Below are 19577 nucleotides of genomic sequence, written 5' to 3' on the forward strand. Positions count from 1 at the left end.
ACAGCAAACACATTACAAGTGAATGGATATATGCACAAGAGATACTCTTTCTTTTTACATCACGGTGTTAATCCTTGCATAACAATGGGGTGCATTTATTGCCATAACACAGAAAGACACAAGTCTTGTTGCAGGGAGACCGTGTAATATCTCAGTTTTCCTCTTTATGTCTAAATTAGTCTCCTTTTTGCTATTACACTTCTTGTTTCTGTTACTGCCTTTTACATCTATATTATCAGGACCCTGAGCTGAGACAAAATTACAGAAAATGTAGTGGCACCAGATGCCATGGTACAGAACCTGAGTGAATCAAGTTGGCAAACTGTTAATGCATAAGAGTTAATGATTACACCCATGCAGTAGAATATAAACTGTATAGAAACAAGGCCAGTCATTCTCCCAGTAAGTATTCAGACACTGCACATGGCTTATCCTGTGAAAAATTACAGAGGATATGTGTGAGAGTGAGTCACATTTAGTGTCTGATAATAACATTTGCACTCTGTCTGGTGCCAGCAGGTGTCAAGGTGACTTTGAGGAATGTGAAGCACATTCACATAAGAAGAAAGAACAAAAGAAGTATGTCACTAAGCACTGTACAGTACCTAAAAAGACCTTTTTAAAATATTTATACATGCATGATGTAGATGAAACAAAGTAGCAGCCATGTGTCATCTCTTTATGTAGTGAGCAGTAAGATTGGTGATTTTTTTTTTTTTAAGATGATTCAAGTGCTTTGGTTTAGGGTCCGTGTTGAGAGCTGCTAAAATATGACAGTTTATTCACTTCTTATTGAAGCTAGCATTAAATGGTATGTTTCCTTGTAAGGAAAACAGACACCTTACATAAGCGATGTTAATTGAACATTTTCCAGCCAAGGTCTTGATTGAGTGTCTGTGAAAGGAACCGGTTTTCTGAGCCATGGACATCTTTTCCTGCTCAGAAGATAAGTTAATTGCTGACAGACGGGGAGCAGACCATGCAGCGAACACTTTCATCTAAGTCTGGGTTTTGTTTTACGAATATCTCGGTTGCCTTCGCAAAGCTGCCATTGCGTCTTTTGTCGTATCCAATTATAATTGCCTCAGCAAGGTGACTTTTTGTTTGGTGTTTACACCCACAGCTGTCCTGTAAATGGCTTTAACTGAGTGAATAAATTAATTCTGTCAGCTTGAGGTCCAGAGCCACGTGTGCCACTTGGCACATGTCTGATTTTTGGCATGCATGTTCACTTGTTTTTGTATATTTTTCACACCTCGCAAGTGTGGGAAAATGTAGATATTTGTATTGTGGTTATCTGTACATTTGAAGAAGTATTTCACATGCTCATCATAAATGCAAAATACAGTATGTGAATTTTCAAATTTCCTCTTGCTGTTCCAGAGTTGCAGAACTTCTTAAATCCTGTCAATCTAGTTGTGAGACTGTCATGGACCATATGACTGTTTAAAAGGGCAGCTTTCAAGGAGTTGTCTTTCTTGAACTATTCATAAAGCACCCATTGTGGAGGACCCTTTCCATTCTCTGGGGAAAGTCGGAGCTGGAGTATCTAACATTCAGAATTAAAGTTTTATTTGATGTATAATATGTATTTAACATATTCAATTTTCTACTTATGTTTGTTGTCTGAGCAACAATAAAAAATATAAAGGAATAATTCAATTTTTGTTACTTTCTTAGGTAAAAGTGGGATCAATTTAAAAGCTGTGGACAATTTAAGAAATGCATTATTTAGACTGTTGTTTAGATATCATTGTATAGGTTTGGTGTTCTGGTTGCTTTTAGTTTTGAACTTGTCATCTTTCTTGTTTTTTTAAGTGTTTATCATATTGCTTACTATAAAAGTGAATATTCCCTGGATAAGTGGGCTTGGAAGGTGAGTGCATAGATGGATGAATTTGTTTGTTGGCTGGTTGAAGAATGAGTGTACCTCTTACCTTTTGTGAGTCTTTTCCTGAAAGTTTTTTTTTTTTTCTTGCATACTGTATATTGTAGTTATATATAGGAAAAGGAATATGACAAGACCAAAATTTTGATTGTGTTTTTGTAAGATTTGCAGGTTTTGACCGTCTTCGGTGTGATGTCTTTGTTTGTCAAGTTGACTGAAAAACAAATCACTAAGTTCCAGTGAAACCTGGCACAGTTATTACCATTGCAAACTACTAGAAGTACACTGGCTCACCACACATTAACTGTTAGGTGGTAGGGGGCCAGAATGATAAGCCATGGAGGACGATTTAGCCTGGTCGTCAGGATACACCCAGCTCTTACAAATGACGCACAGGGATCTTTTATGACCACAAAGAGTTAGGACCTCGGTTTTGTATCACTGCACTGGGACATTGGGATTAAGACCACAGGGTAAGCTCCCCCTGCTGGCCTCACCAACACTTCTTCCAGCAGCAACTCAAGCTTTTCCAAATGGCCTCCCATTCAAGTACTGGCCAGGCCCAAATATGCTTATCTTCAGGTGGATGACCTGTTCTGAAGTGCATTAATATGCTTCTGGTTAGTGGGCTTGTTTAGCTGAAGTGGTCATTAGGAAAGATTTGACGTGTAATTGGTTGAATGAAAGAGTTGTCAATAAGCTAACATGTACACATAACGTGAAATCAATTTAGTATTCCCATTCACCTTAACAGCATGTGTTTGAGCTACAAGGCAAGTACACTGTGAGATACCAAGTATGGATTGTGGGAGGCTGCATCTCTAATATGTGTTGTGCTGCTGTCTGATTTATTATGCTATTGTTTTGTTGTAAAACTATTACATGGACACTAGTCAGAATTTTCAGAGCTTTTCCAGGTTATACATTATACTTTAGTCAAATACTGGGTTACTATATTAGTTTTATTCTTGCTGCAAAGTGTTCCCTCAAAATAAGTAATTTTTGGAGGAACTGCTTAATTTGGAAGCCTTCATTTCTTCTACCATTTTGAATGGTGCTCTTTAAGTCGCCACCTCCATCTTGTATCCTTCTCTTCTTTCACGATGCTAACCCAATATAAATTTTACTGCTGACTAATTGCAGATATAGTGGTAGACATCAGAGTTTTATTTATTTATTTATTTTTTAATTCCTTGTGATGACTTCAGTGTCTTGTCTCTTGTTAATCATTTCGAAGTCAAAAAAGACCTGCATCCTTGGACAGCAACCATTAGGGTGTGACAGCCTGGCTGCCAGGCGTAGGCTACAGGTTTCCTTTTAAATGCTTACTATTTCTTTTTTATTTTAATTGGAGGATGACGCAAAGAAACTTGTTGATTGACTTTTTTACTTTATGATTCTTCTCCTTGTTCTTAGGGTGGAGATGGCTGCTATGTCCCATGGAAGATCACTATATAATTAATAGTATATCGAGATTAGAACTGTTCTTTCATGATGCATTAGAATCCACATGCCTGGATTCGATTTAAAGGCCATTCAGAAGCAGGATTGGATCTTGTTTATGATTTGCTGTCTTGGTGATGCAAGTTGTATTTTAGTTTAGTGGGTCATTATAACTGGGAAGCCTGCCCTTTCTCTCTTTCTCTGTCTCTCTCTTTATCTTTCTCTTTAACAAAAAACTGTTATCGTATAATAAAGTGTATCCTGGTGGTAAATTTAAGTAATGGAAAACCTCACACAGGACATATGTGCATGCTCAGACCTGTTTATAGAAGAAGTGTTTGAAATGATGCTGGCAGGCACACATAGTCGGTTTACCTTTCGTGCTTATTCTTTTTGAATCTGACCATTCTTGGCTTCAGGCACCCTATATTATAATCCTCTTGCTTCCCCAAAAAGGTGTATAATCTGTGCCTTTGATGTCATAGCTGTTAATTTGACACCGTGTCTCACAGAGGTGCTCATATTACCACAGCTTGTCGTTCTATATGTTGCTCCTTTGTAGTTGTTGGCCTTCACATTTTACTTTGCTTAGATGTTTTTGATGGGTTACCACAAATATAAAGAACTTACTTTTTGAAAGAAACGTTTTTTTTTTTTCTCCCAGCATCCCAGGTCTTATTTCACAATAGATAATGCACATTTTCGTTCTGCACATCCCCCAAATCACTTTAGAAAAGCAGTTTTGTTTGAATATAGGAGGCAGTCATTCAATTAGACCAGAGATATCTAAATGTTTTATCTGAGTTTTTCTGTCCTTTTTTTGTTCCGCAGAGTTCGTTCTGGACTACTGCTGTGTCTTTTGACCACCTTCCCAATCCATTTATTAATTGGAACCAGGTCCCATATGCAATTGAAATCCCTATTTGCTACTTTGCTGTTTCTGTATTAAATATGTCAACACAGAAGTTTCTAAACTGACTTTGCAATGGACTTTAGCAGATGGATGTTTATTTGTATTTTATAGGAAGTGATAAGTTTTCCTAATGTTATTGTATTCTTCCTATTGCCTTGTCATTTATTATAGCAGCAAGCACAATGAAAGGCACACAGATCTGTATTAATGCAAAGTAACAGCTCCTTCTTAGGGCACATTGTTCTCCTGTTTGTTAATTCTCAATTGTAAAGGAAGATATTTAAACGGAATTAAATAAGTAATCTATTAGCAAGTCTCTGTGAGTGACTAGCACCTTTTCCAGGGTTCTTGCCTGACTTTTGTCCCAAAGTGACCCTGAACTGGTTTAACTAGGCTTGAAAATATTATGCTTATTATCTGAGAGAGCAAAAAATCTTTGCATAAGGTTAATACAAAACATAAGAGTCTCTGCATTGTGATTACCTTTCCCAAACTCAAAATGAGAGTTAACAGAGAAGAGACATCAATGAGTCTTAAAGAGGAGCTGTTCAGTCAAAGGTTTGTGATCATCTTCAAGTGGTTAAATTAATAACAGCCAATATGAAAAAATAAGAGGGCAGTGTTAATTAACCCTTGAAAATGCATCAGTTATTGTGAATAAAACTCAAAGTCTTTGCTAAATTCCATAAAAAGTAAAATTCGCTTATAATTTGTATATCGGCATTTTAGATGTTGAAGTAAAAAAACTAAAAACCTGTGCAATTAAACTAGGGGGTTCAACTGCAGACACAAAGAGACACCAGTTTAAACACAGGCTGGAATAAACACCAGAAAGCACAGTGGTATTACAGGGCAAAATGTGGAAAACAGTAGGTGGCTAAAGTGAGAGCTGCATGTAAGGTCTGTCCATGTATGGTCCAAATCATGTGCAGCAGTAGTAAGGATTAGGGATGGTACCATCTACCATCAGTTTGCTTTACCAAGAGAAGACCAATTATGCTTCTCTAAGCCTCAGATTCTTGAGAGAGATCTGTGGGTTGTGGTTGACTTGGCTTTTCTCCTAGACAAACAATTTAACTTATCAACCTTTAAAATTGTCTTTTTATTCAATTTAAGTACTGATTGATAGGTGTTTTTTGGGGGGATGGGGGCTTAAAGTTTTCTTCCCTAAGAAATTTTAATGTGTAGACCTTTCTACCCCATTAGGTTTTGTTTGGCGTTAACATTCTTTTTGGTAGGTTTCATGTGACAATTTTTCACAAAGAATACTACATGAAAGGACCAACATGTTTCGTTTAGATCTGCTATTGTCACACTTTAGTATGGGCCTCTTGCAATTTGGAAACAGAAGTTGGTAGTTTTGAATAAAACTTCAGTGGAGTTTATCTAAGGCACCGTCATCGGTGGCAAAAAATTTAAATATTTGGCTCCTGGTTTTTTAGCTCCACAATATGTGCTATTGCAAAATAGCAGATTTCAATTTCTATATTGTTTGCTGTTGATATGATCTGTTATGGTTGCTGAAGTATATTTTTAAGATGGGGATGACATCCCTTAAGCAGATTGTCTGGATTGCTGCGCAGTACAGTATATTGAAGTGAAGTAGCAAACTTTACCTAGAGAAGAATTTGACTAGTAATCAGGAGGGGGTGGAGTGAATTTCACCTGCCTGGACAAAATCAAATTTGTGTAGGGTGTGTAAGGTCTATTACTTATCAGCCTCAGAGTGCCAGAATTGTTTGATCCTAATACAGGTTAAAAACCCACTACCTATAAGTGGAAATAAATGTATCATTGTGACAACTGAGTGTGAGCATATCTTAGTTTGTGTGAAATGAATTGAATTTAACTGAAAAATTTATACCAGTACACATCAAGAGAGAGGGGAGTTATAGTACTGCATCATGAAAAGGTTATGTTTATTAGTGTCTTGGTGTTAGTAGTGTTACTTGGTACTATTTATATGGGCAACCACATTTTGCATTGGAGCATGTGGTGCAAATTTTTGTGATGGTAGTAAATTTTGTTCCTTCCAAAAATGTTCTTCCCTTTTCTTCCTCAGAAATGCCACCAACTAAAATATTTACATGGAGGAGTGGGCTGTATTTCTCTAGATTATGCCTACCCTATTTATTTATTCCCATTGTATTACTGATTCTTGACAACCACATGGTCCACAATTTATTTATATTGTCCATGCAGGACTATAGTATTTTCCATCACAAAGAGAGGCGAGAGGAAGTTTAAAATGTATGCCAGGCAGGCACACCAGGTGTGGGGCAGATTCAGTAAATCGACCTTCTCTTGGCTGGGCACTGACATTCTGAAAAAAGCTGCCAAGCTCTTGTGAAATAAACAAACAGTAGGCATGTCAAAGGTTTCCAGTACGCCAGGCTAAAGGTGACTAGTGTCCCATCTTATTTTTCCTTACTCCATTCCACACTAAATTAAATGTTTCTAGACTTTGCTACTCCATTTGCTCAGGTTGCTTTACTGCCATGATATTGATGAAGTGCTTGTATGTTTGTGCATATCAGCTTGAGTTTACGTTTCCTGGTAACCTCCAAGATGGTGGCCGTAACTCAACAGAAAGGAAGTAATTATCTGGTTCCTTTTTGCCATAAACTGTGTCAGTCAGGACTGATGAGACTCATTTTAAAATTCAGATGAAAGCCCAGAGTGTGAGATAAAATAGCCTTTTATCATGCAGAATGTTCATAATTTATTTTTTCTTCTTTGGGTACAGGTGGCAATAAAAATCATTGACAAGTCACAACTGGATGCTGTTAATCTGGAGAAGATATATCGTGAAGTCCAAATAATGAAAATGCTTGATCATCCTCACATAATCAAACTTTACCAGGTGAGTAAACTTTCTGGAAAAAAGTCCTGAGACTTTTCTGTCCTGTCTTGTGATAGAGCTAAGAAAGTAGGTCTGGTGGTTTAACTCCCTGAATGAGCATACTCGGTAGATACACGTCCCTGATCCCAAACCCCCAGCCTGTTTATCTACTGCTTTGTTACATTTTGTTCCTTACTTGCCTGCCTATGCTTCTAAATCTTAAGCTTTTTATAGCAGCTATATCTGAACACCGAAGACCACCTCCAACAGTTTGCAATTTCTGTTTATCCTGTATGGTGGTTTCCTCTATGGCAGCCATGGTCACAGATTTCATTTCATCTTCCCAAAGGCAAAATTTCACAAAATGATGTGTATTTTTAACTTGGTATGATTTTTGAGGTGTATCATAATAAATAGGATGATTTAAAAGTAATTAAAATGAGTATTCATACCTTTTGAAAAAATTTGTAAATTAAAAAGGATAACCTTGTTTACGTATGTTTAAAAAAGCAAAAAAATCAATTTCCATTTTTTTAACCTTTTGACTGTACTATATAAAATTAACCCACATTAATTATGAAATTAACTATGAAAATAAGGTTTATAGGCAATGTGGTGTGATGGTTAAGGCTTTGGACTTCGAGCCCTGAGGCTGTGGGCTCAAATCCCTCTACTGACGCTGTGACCCTGAGCAACTCACTTGACCTGCCTCTGCTTAAATTGGAAAGCCAAAAGAAATGTAACCAATTGCATCATAAATGTTGTAAGTCACCTTGGATAATAAGTAAATGTAAATTATTATTGTCTTTTTTTCAGATTCTGTAAATTCTTCATTGCCCTAAGAGAATCAATAGTCTTAATTCTGAATGAGATAAAGTTATCATTAGTGCAATACATTGAAATGCATCATTATAATATTTTTCTTTGGACCATATCAAACCCATAGCAGACCAGAGACATTTGCTTTTATGTCTTCAGTTTTGCTTTTCATTGTAGAATTTTAAAATAGAATGCATTTTATGGCTCTTTGTTTCACAAGTAGTTTGAGAAAGGTGTCCACGGCTCTTTTATTCCGCTCTTGCAATCTATTGCTAGGCTTTAAAGCAAGATATTTAAATAATACAGCTGCTCAGGGTGTAAATGGCAGGTTCAGTGGTGAAAGAGATGCAGATATTTAACGTAATGCTTTGCACACCTCCCCACATTTAAAGCAGCTTGTTATTTGTAAATGTATATTTTTTAATAAGTCCTTTATTTAATACATTGTTGTATTTCCTTTTATATTTTGGTTTGTAAACCTCCGCAATAAGAACATCATCTTAACAAAATAATACACATTTGTAGTAAAACTATTGGTTCATAGCAGACCCCTATCACTGAAATATATTGCAAACAGGTTAGAAAGAAAGCCAACTCAGTTCTGTCAGACAGTAGCCATCCTCTTTGCTCTAAATTCCAGCTTTTGCCATTAGGCTGCAGATTTAGGTTTCCAAAGGGAAAGAGCAACAGATTTTAGAACTCTTTTATTCATAGAGCTATAAGCATTTTAAATTCTGTTACTTGTAGGGACGCTGTTAAATGTTAAATTCTTTATTATTTCTGTACTGTTTAAAGTAATTTATTCTTCTTTGCATTGATCTTGAGTATGTGTTCATGTAATAACTTTGGTTGTCAAATGTGTCTCTGTTTATATATTGGATCTCTGTAACAATGTCTTCAGTTTTTGTACTTTCCTGCTGTAAACACATTTCTCTCTGGGACAATAAAGACTACCTAAACCTAAATAGTGTACTGTAAGTAATGCTTGTAGCAATGTCCATAGATGCAGTGCTTAGTTTGTTAGAAACCCTGAAAATAATTTTTAATTCTATCTTCCACACCTCTGCAGTGGAAAAACTATTTCAAAAAATGGATGGATGCCATTTATTTTTTGTTTTGTTCTGTTCCTCCCCAAAATATAAACCCCTGAGGTTTGATAGACACATTGTATCAGAGCCCCTTCAGTCAGGTCATTTTATTTTGCAGGGCAGGAAGTACTAAAAAGCTCACAACTTCCAGTGTAGACACTGTTTTAGTTTGTATCTTGAACTTGAAGTCCTGTTGGTCTAATTCAAGCATGATGGGGGGCCTTTTTAACTTTGTCTACAATTCCAAGGTTGTATGACATCATTAATTCCTGTGTTCTGGAGAGGGGTGTAATCCTGTGCACCCATTATTACAGCACTGCTTGCTACATAATTGTACAGTAGTTTCGGGGGTGGGGGAGTGGTTATGTGAAGGTGAGTCAATATGGGGGGGGGGAGATAATAAGCTTCCAAGACCACCATTTTTCATGGTGGCAGAGTGTGGCATATACAAATTCCACACAAACTGAGGCATAAAAAAACAAGACTAAACTGTTTTAACCGTGTATTCTCTCTCATGGTGACCAGTCTTTGTACGAAAAATAAAAATCTATTATTCTGTCCTTTTTATAGTTGTGTTTTTACTCTAGGATAGTGATTACATCAAATTTTAAAATATTCTTGCCTTCAAAAATACATTATTGACAAGACTTGTCATAAAGGTCTGAAAATATTAAATGTACAATATGACATTCATATACATAACATACTGCTTTGATTAAGTTTTTAAAAATACAAGTAAGAGACTATTAAACAAGCAAAATATGGAACTAGCATTTATACAAATAAACACTTGTTCCCTCATTTCCTGTTTTCCTGCTACTCTGACCCCTCCTCCACTGTCTGGTTGTGACAGGGTTGCACATACTAGCCAGCTAAATTTGCTGTCTGCCTTGGTTCTCACAATTGTGGATTTAGATGAAATTTTGGAAAGAAATCTTAGGAATCCAATTTACAGAGGGATCACTCCATGCTTTGTAGACTATTTTGTTGAAGTGGGCTGTGAGCTTGAATGATTTAGTGTGGCAATCTCCATCACAGTCTCTTAATATTCCAATATGAATTGGTTATAAGCAAGAAAGATACCTTAGACCATTTTTTTCTCTTAATCTCACATGTACCTTTACACATTTACCAAGGTGAAAGAAGCAGTGATTTTGTATCAGGCCACATGTACTAGCAGTCTATCTGCTAATTTTATTTTTCTTCTTATTGCCGCCAAAGAAAGATAAATACATACTAGAATGTTTTAACCATTAATTTGAATGATACATATGTTAAATGGAGAACCTTGAAATTTAAATAATGATGAGCCCTTCATAATAAAATTTATTTTTAAATGAGTCACTTGATGAGAGGAGACTGCCCAGATGAGTCTAAATTGAAGCTAAGTTAATGGACTAGGTATATAAGCTAAGGGAAGAAAGTTTAATTGTTTAACTCTTTCTTGGTTGGGTGCTGCTTGCTGTCATTTGACCTACTGTGGGTTGGATAGCTGATAAGGTATAGAATGTTCACTGTCCAAAGTTATTTGCTAAAAAAAAAGTAATTTTCCCATCAACATAAAATGTGCCATCCTGTTGTGGACTAAGCGAAGGTTATGCAGTACGTGCAGCAGGAAGAGCCCACATAAAAACAGCTTAAATGGATTCTATTTTTGGAGATGCTACCACATTGGATCCCGAATTAGTAATTCACTCCCTTCAGCTAGGCTTTGTGCCTATGTGCCATAATTGCACTGTTGTTGCCATTGTCTTCCTGCCCTTATCATTGCACGGGAAATGAGATGACTCTTGCAAAACCACAGTGGGGAAAATGCATCTTGAATATGTGTGCTTGGCACGAGGTGGATTAGCCCAGAAATAACTTAACAAAAAGTACTGTTGGGAGTGATGCTGTTCCAACACCTCCAACTACCATTTTCCTGTTTTGGGGATTTACTTTCTCCTGCTAGTACTGAAATGTTATTTATTGCATTAGGGGAGTCGGTTCATTGTGCCAGAGGAAGTGTGGGCAGCCATAATACATTTAAGTTCAAAAATAAACAAAAAAACATTCTTTAAAGTGACACATTGTACGGTTATCTCTGCTCCAGAATCCTGAAGTCACAACCCACACCCTGCATGGCTGTTATTTACATGCATTCCCAGTGTCTGCATGGGTTTTTCTGGGCAGCTATGCATTGGCCAAATGCAGGTTTTTTTTTAATAAAAGATGTGAAGAAGAATTGTCCCCTTGGGAAATTTGGATTTTTGCAGAAGCTCATTAAATAAATAAACCCACACACAATATGGTCTGAACACACAACAGAATTACTTAAAACCAAGGAAATTAAAAAGAGAGAAAACTTCTGAATTGGGAGTTACTGTTACAATGAGGCATTGTGCTGTTTTTTTGCCATTGGCATAAAGGAGCATCAGTACATTTTCCTGATACACTTCTGCTGAATAATCTGTTCGCTGAAAGCATTCTCTGCTAGTGTGTCAGAGAGAGAGTATGTATGCTGTTGTTCATAATTCTGTCCTTTGCTATGATCTCCAGTTGGTCCAGAGTGTGAACATTAACTGAGCCTGCCCTTTTAATTATTTTGTTGGGCCTCTCTTGAAATGATTAGAACAATCTAGACGAAAACAGTCCGATCACCCCAATGGAGCTCACCAATCCTGTACACTACCTTCTTCAAAAAAACATTGTCTTGTTTTGAAAGTTCCTAAAGTCTTAGTGTCAACTACACTACTTGGTAGCTTATTCCATGTGCCTGTCATTCACTGTGTAAAGAAAAACCTCCTAATTTTTGTGTGAAATTTACCCTTAACAAGTTTCCAACTGTCTCCCTGTTTTCTTGATGACCTCCTTTTAAAATAAAATTCTCAATCCACTGTACTAATTCCTTCATAATTTTAAACACTTCAATCATGTCACCTCTTAATCTTCTTTTGCTTAAGCTGAAAAGGCTCAGTTCTTTTCATCTTTCTTTATAGTTCATCCCCTGTACCCCTTGAATCAGTCTAGCTGCTGTCGTCTGGACCTTTTCTAGTGTTGCTATGTCCTTTATGTAGCCTGGAGACCAAAACAGTACACTGTACTCCAGATGATGCCTCACCATTGCATTATAAAGCTTGAGCATAACCTCCCTGGACTTGTACTCCACACATCCTGCTATACAACCTAACATCATGATTGCCTTCTTAACGGCTTCTGAAAACTGTCAGGAAGTTGAGAGTGTGAAGCCCACTATGACTCCTAAATCCTTCTCACAAGGTGTACTCTCAATTTTCATACCTCCCATTGTGTATTCAAACTTAACATTTTTACTTCCTACGTATAATACTTTACATTTACAGACATTAAATTTCATCTGTCACAAATCTGCCCAAGCCTGAATGCTGTCCAAGTCCTTCTGTAATGAATTAATGGATTCCAAAATATATATATATATTAGGGCTGTTCGATATAACGATATATATCGGATGACAATATGAAAACATCTATCGCTGCACATTACGCTATCGTTTGTTTCGTGGTGTCGCAAAATAAACTGTTTATGGCAATATTTTTTTCATTGTTTTGATGGCCACCACGTGGATGCAGACACACTAGCATGGCTGATGAAGACGAGGCAACACCAGGTAGCTCCACACAGAAGGACCTTGTTCCTAAACGAGGGGCTACCTCTGTAGTATGGAGATGGTTTGGATTTGAAGAGTCTGACACGGACCAGAAAACGGTACTGTGCAAATTATGCTGCAAACCGATCGCTACCACAGACTCCAACACGACAAACCTCTTCTACCACCTCCGCAAAAAGCACGTGAGCGAGCATGCAGAGAGTTTACAACTGAGAGGCAGGCCACGTAGGATATTACAGTTGTAAAGGTACTATTTAAACGAGCATGTTAAAAGCTTGGAAGATTAATTGCTACCAAAACAATTTGCTTAAGGCATAATTTTCCCTGCAGCGTTTGCTGTCAGCGTTAATCTTGTTAAAATTACGTTTACGCCACAACTGCATTAACACGGCAAATCTCTGTTAACGAGTTACCGCGGATCGCCCCGTGCTTGGGGCTAGACGGCATCAACACGCTAGCCGTCCAGTCCCACGCACGGGGTGATCAGCTGTAACTCATTAACGGAGATTTGCCACACTACGATGTGCAAATTAACATTTTACTAGAATGTAGCCTAAAAAATATTATATTTAATACTATATATTTAATATATTTTTGTCGTAAGCCTTATTGCTGCTACAGTTTGAAGTACAATGTTTGCATTTGGTTTTGACAGTTAATGTTAGACTTGTATTTATTTTGTTTAAAGGGTTTATTGACCTTATATAGTTTAGTTGTTAGTGCTTTGATCCTTTTATATTTAATATATGTTGTGAGAGTTATTGCTGCTACAGTTCACATTTTGTTTATGTCAGGCATTTTATATAGCAGTATTTTATATTGGGCCTTTAGTAATTTGTTTTTGAAAAGTGTTTTATATTTGATACATTAACATTTTATGTTTACATTCTAAGTCAAACATTTGCTCAAATGTTCTAAATAAAAGAACAGAAATAATTACAAGTTGAGTACTTCTCAATTTTGATTTTTTTAATTTAAATGAAAAAAAAAGGAGTTGTGATTATATAAACTATTCACTGAATACAAAGAAAATGTACTATATCGTGATATCGGGATATGAAATGAAATATCGGGATATGAGATTTTGGTCATATCGCACAGCCCTAATATATATATACACACACTAGCAGGAGTACCCGGCGTTGCCTGGGAATCTATAACTGGTGAATTTCTCAAATGACAGAAACAGAACATAGAAATAGAACAAACAGTTTTCTGATTCACATTTTATTGTAAGTTCTTCCACTATGGATTTTGTCTGCTGTGGCGTTTCAGACGCCCTTGAAATAGACATCCTTCTGGCATCTGAAATGGACCTTCCAATTCTATGTCATTTTTTCAGTGGCATGTGTATTTTAGTGAAAAGCAGGACAATTATAATGTGTTAAATGGTATTACGTACGGAATAAGCACCACAGTGAGATGAATGTACCTTATTTACAATACGTCAGAAAGCAAACAAATAGCACTAGTCAGTCAGAAAGAGCAACAGTGAAATGGTACTGTGAGGCGGAAAGTGAGAAAATAGCACCACAAATATGGAAAGCCAGGCACGCGCACTGGGTCGTTCACGTTTTACATCCATATGGCAGTTCCCCTTCACCCGATGAAAGGAGTTGGCATGCTCATACTTGGACACTTCCACCATCTCTTGGCAATTTAAAGAAACATGGGTAAAGAGCGACGCACAAGGACCAAATGTGCTGCTAGATATCGCCGCCGTGAATAGCTGTTGCAACGTGCAGCCATCTTGTCGATGATAAGTATGGGGAGGTGTGCCAAACGTTGTGTCAGTGAAAAGGTGCCCTGCGCTTCACCACAAACATTTTTCACAACCAAACATACCCCATGACCTCCTCCTGGTCACAAAGGCGCCCCATGCCCAGTTTGGTGGCGATCGGATGTACGGTACAGATTTATATAGCGGACAAACAAACATTCATACATACACACATACATACATCGACTCTGCTTATATATATATATATATATATATATATACTGTATATAACAGCTGCCCTAACACTGACCCCTGTGAGACACCACTCTTAACATCAGCCAATTCTGATATGGTCCCTCGCACCATCACCCTCTGCTTTCTGTGTATGAGCCAATTCTGCACCCATCTAAAAACATCACCCTGAACTCCCACTTCTTTTAGTTTGATGCCAACCTTTCATTTGGCACCTCATCAAATGCTTTCTGAAGGTCAAGATAAATAATATTTGCTCAACTTTAATGATATCCTTGTGTTGCTTTCTCCTATAATTCCTGCATGTTAGTAGCTCTCATGTGTTCATATGCCCTAAAATTCACTTTGGAATGGCAGATAGTGAACTTCAGAGAAAACTGTTCAGTTCTGCTCCTCAGCCTGGCACCTAACTTTTTGAATTTAGATTGCAGAACAGACATACTTCCCTTATATACATCATTTGTTCAAACATGGACAATGAAACTGGATTCTCCCCAGGCTGGCCAAGAGCCCATCCACCCTTCCAGGGAAATCCTCCACCTGTGCACCCAGAAGGCGACATACCATGCAAGACACTCTGTCTCTGGAGCAAATCTGCATTTCATTCCCCCTAATGATTAAGTCTCCACTATCACTACCTCTCTTTTTCTTGGAACTGGTTTTAAGGTGGCCTGTTGGTTCCCTGCCTACCACCTCAGAATCATCAGAGACACCCTTCAGCTTCATAGAGACCTGATAGCAGTTTGACAATTCTAATTCTGGGGTTGATGCCTCCAGACAGTGTGCACCCTTTATCTTACACCTTGTGACTGTGACCCACCTATCTCTACGTGTCTGGTCTGGAATCTTCACCCACGCCACCTTAGGGGTGTACACTATCTCTCTAAAGGACACCAGTGCCAGGTCCGCCAATTCTCTACTACAACGTAGGCCAGCCAACTCCTCCAGTTCAGTGACCCTGAGCTTGAGGTGCTGGATCAGCTGGCATCTCCTGTAGATGTAGCCCTCATAGAAAACTGTCATCATCTAAAAAGTCCAACATCCAGCAGAACTTGCATTGCACTTGCCTCTTTATTAAAATGTGTTTTAGGAATACTAAAACTGCCTTAACTTTTTTTTTCTTTTTTGTAATTGAAATTTAAATGATTTAACTTAAATGCTAAAACTAAAAAATTTTAGCCGAAGAACATAGATTATTAAACTGCTACAGCTATTGTACCTATTATAAACCTTCTGTCCACTTAAGCTCCTGTACTATTCTCCCTCTCAGCTGCCTGCTGTTTGTCCTGCTGTGTAGTTAACTTTACTTTTCTCTGTCTGTTTTTCTAACTTTGAGCTCCTGTTATTCCTTACATAAAAGCTCTCCACTCACACGGTTTGTATTCCCTCATAATAATGAACCCTTGTACTGTTACCCACTTACAGTAACTGTTCTACCTCTGGACCGCTAAGAACTGTTCAATCTAAAATAAATAAATGAATAAAACTTGCTTAGTGAATATCTGCTGCTAGTGAAATTCTTACTGTCTTATCTGCTCCTATAGCTGCTTTGCCTGATAGGGTGGGGTTAATGCTGGCCACTTACCTACATACTGCTGAGACTTCCCACGGCATAGGAAATTGCACAGGCCATCACAGAGTTGGAGAATATGTGAAATATGTCATTACCCACATTAAAGGAATAATGACTAGTAATAAATAAGTGATATTTGTAAACTCTTTACATTCTAAGTCTTAAACCCTTTCTCTCATTCAAGATGAGCCATGCCAAAAACATTTCCTGACCCGGAGCTCAAGTAGTCCACCTTATGCCTAAATACACACTGCCTCCCACCCAGGTTTGGAGCACTGCTTTTTCTGAAGTTGTGGTTAATTCAACTGAGCTGATGCAACTGGGACACCCAGCTATGTGTTGTTTGGTTTTTGTGTGCTTCAGTTGAATGATCTGTAACGTGGAAAGCATGGTTGTCCTTTGATTCTCATTTCATCTCACAAAAGGATATTAACTTTTTTATTTATATATATATTCTTAACAGGTAATGGAGACCAAGAATATGCTGTATCTTGTCACAGAATATGCTAAAAATGGGGAAATTTTTGGTAAGTAGCAGTTTTCTTGATATTCTAGTGTTTTCAAAGTCATATGGCCCATAGGCTAACTCTGTCATTGTTGGCATGCTTTAGTGTAGCTGTATGTAAAGGTGAAAGTGTGATTTATAAGTTTTATATTTAATTTTTTTTCTTTTTGCACTTTTTCTAGGACCTAGAAAATGTAATTTGTTTATTCTTAATTGTGGGTAAATTTAAACTATGCAAAAAATATGTTTAGAAATATTAAGAGCTTCAATAACTTTGTTTATATGTTTATGTAACTGTCATTGCCTCTATTAGTATTTTGCATGTCCTTTAATGTTTCATACCTTCACTAGGGAGCTCATTCTCCTGATAAACAAACATAAAATGGCCAGTATTGCAGTTTACCCCATAATTGATAAGTGAACAATGGAGAAAGAAAGGAAAAAAAAACTAAGAAGGCTGTTGTTTGTATTTTCTGGGCGCAATAGTATTGTTTACATACAACTGATTTTGCGAATCGTTTAAATGCAATTATTTATATCCATTTATACACTAATAATGGCAATTATTAAATAATAATAAAAATAAATTATTATTTATTATTATTAAATAATTCCTCCCTTGAAACATTTCTAGACTTCGTCCTGTTCTTGCGCAACACAGTATGTAATGTAATAATAATAATGCCCTAGTCACCTCACGTATAGATTACTGTAATGCTATTCTATCTGGCATCCCACAGAAACATATCCACCGCTTACAACTACTTCAAAATTCTGCTCCTAGGATAATAACTTGTTCTAAATCCACTGAATATATTACACCTATTCTCTCTTAACTTCACTGGCTCCCTGTTCACTACTGAATACAATACAAAATTCCGCTCTTAACATTTAAAGCTCTCCACAGTCTTGCTCCCCACTACCTCACTGATCTCCTACAGACTTACACTCCCTCTCGCTCACTCAGATCCTGTAATTGGAGAGTATTCAGTCTGGCAATATGGTGCAGCCTTGGTTTGTGGGAGACAGACACAACTAAAGACATGAGCATAAAATGATGGTTGTCAATTTCAGACTGTGTTTCCTCAATGTGCTCCTTGAGAAGAAACACATCATCTGAACCCATCTCCGCCTGAACAAACTGATTGCTCAAAGATACACTGACAGCCTGCCCTAAGGTCGACTGTTGGATAACACGCTCAGCCACTTTGACCACCTTGACTGTACCCTCAGAAGGAATCATCAAACCTCCTTTGTTTTTAATGTGAGCAAGTGGTAGCTTTAATCATTTAATGTCGGTGCATCTGTTACCAAACTAGCACGGCACACATCACAGGATAGCTTTCTCAAAATCCCGTCTAAGGGCTACCTCCCACTGTTTCCTGAGGTGTATTTCTTTGGGAAACCTTCAAAGTTTGAGATATGTTAACAGCTAACAACAATCTACATAGTTAGTGACTAAATACATTTAGCCAAAACATTGTTTGGAGGCTCACTTGAGCACATAAATGCATTGCTTTGCTAGCTTAGCCTGGCGTAGCTAAAGTTAAGATTATTAAATGGGATTTTCTAATGGCTAAATGTAACCAAAACAATTGTTCAGCCTTACCTATGAAATGTAATCCCCTGGGATCTGGTTTGGAGCAAACAGCAGTTTATGACGGTGACGTTGATGTACGATGCAGCTGATCATGTGGCGTCTAGTAATTCTATGGCTATGAAAAAATGTATATAAAAAAAATAAATAACAAAAAAGCTATAACTGAACAGAATCTGAGGTAGTTGCAAAATATTTTTTTCCACTTTTGAAATTAAAAAAATTAACATTTTGCTCACATCTGACCCAGGCACATCTCAAAGTGCATAGAAATCAAAAAAGTGCACAGTATTAGCAATAACATTTGTTTCCCTTTTGAAATATGAGATCCTCCCCCAATTTAAAGGGGTGGTCGTGACAGTCAAGGAATTTTTTTTTCATAGAACTTAAACTATTTCATTCACACGGTTTTAACCACTTGTATGACAGAGGTTAAATTTGAGTTCCACAACAATGCCTTTCCCATGAATTATTTTTTTCACCAGAAAAAACTACTTGAGTAAATGTTTAAGAACATGGCTGCACATATGGCATGAAAGTGGATTAGTACATTTATTTTAAAATGTCTTTGTACAGAGATCTTGGGTGTTAAGTAATGAATGTTATTATAATTATTACTATTTTTACTAAATCATTTTCCATGTTTCTTTGTTGATGAGCTCCCATTGAAGAATTTATTGGTTAGAGAACATATCGTGGCATTTTTCAATACCATTGTAACAAAGTTTATTGTCCGCTGTCAATCACAGAGAAGCCCAGTAAAGTGACAGTAATACACCTGCAACCTTGAAACGCAGACTTCATCACATCGCTATGTATGATGAAACAATGGGCAGTTGATTGCTTATATATTTACTGATGAATAGGCCGGCCTTTTGCATGGAACATGCATTAAATCAAAAGAGAAATGGCATGCAAAGATGCGCAAACACAAGGAGATCAGTGACAATCGCACCTCAGTGTGCCAGCGTGACATCGGAAGGGACAATTGAATTTCACAGGGCAAAGATATCTTCATAACAGGGGACCTATATAATGAGCAGAGGAATTGCAAATGTTTTGCATGCCTACCTTTTGTTTTGATGACTGGTTGCTTCATATTCAGCCCTTCTTTCATTATTCTGGCACAATTATAACCACCCTCTCGTTGAAATTTAGTGGCAGTTGGGAGCCCGGGCTGGGGCTCTCAGAGGTTGCTTCTAGGCTACATGTGGCCTATGGGCTGCCATTTAAATAGGCCTGGTCTAGTGGATCATATGGTGCACACCACATTAGTAAATAATATTGGGTGCATAATGTTAGATTATTGTT

At 37.3% G+C, this 19577-nt stretch overlaps 1 protein-coding gene across 1 annotated transcript in view; it reads left to right on the forward strand.

Annotated features, from left to right (window-relative positions):
* Positions 1–19577, forward strand: part of LOC120535840 (serine/threonine-protein kinase SIK2-like) — an 88698-nt gene that overhangs the window by 3145 nt on the left and 65976 nt on the right. The window contains exons 2-3 of the mRNA XM_039763951.1: positions 6991–7107; positions 16628–16691. Coding sequence (XP_039619885.1) covers positions 6991–7107; positions 16628–16691 — 181 coding nt within the window. The remainder of the gene's footprint in view (positions 1–6990; positions 7108–16627; positions 16692–19577) is intronic.

Source organism: Polypterus senegalus, chromosome 9, assembly GCF_016835505.1.
Source record: "Polypterus senegalus isolate Bchr_013 chromosome 9, ASM1683550v1, whole genome shotgun sequence".
In the NCBI taxonomy this organism is placed as follows: domain Eukaryota; kingdom Metazoa; phylum Chordata; class Cladistia; order Polypteriformes; family Polypteridae; genus Polypterus; species Polypterus senegalus.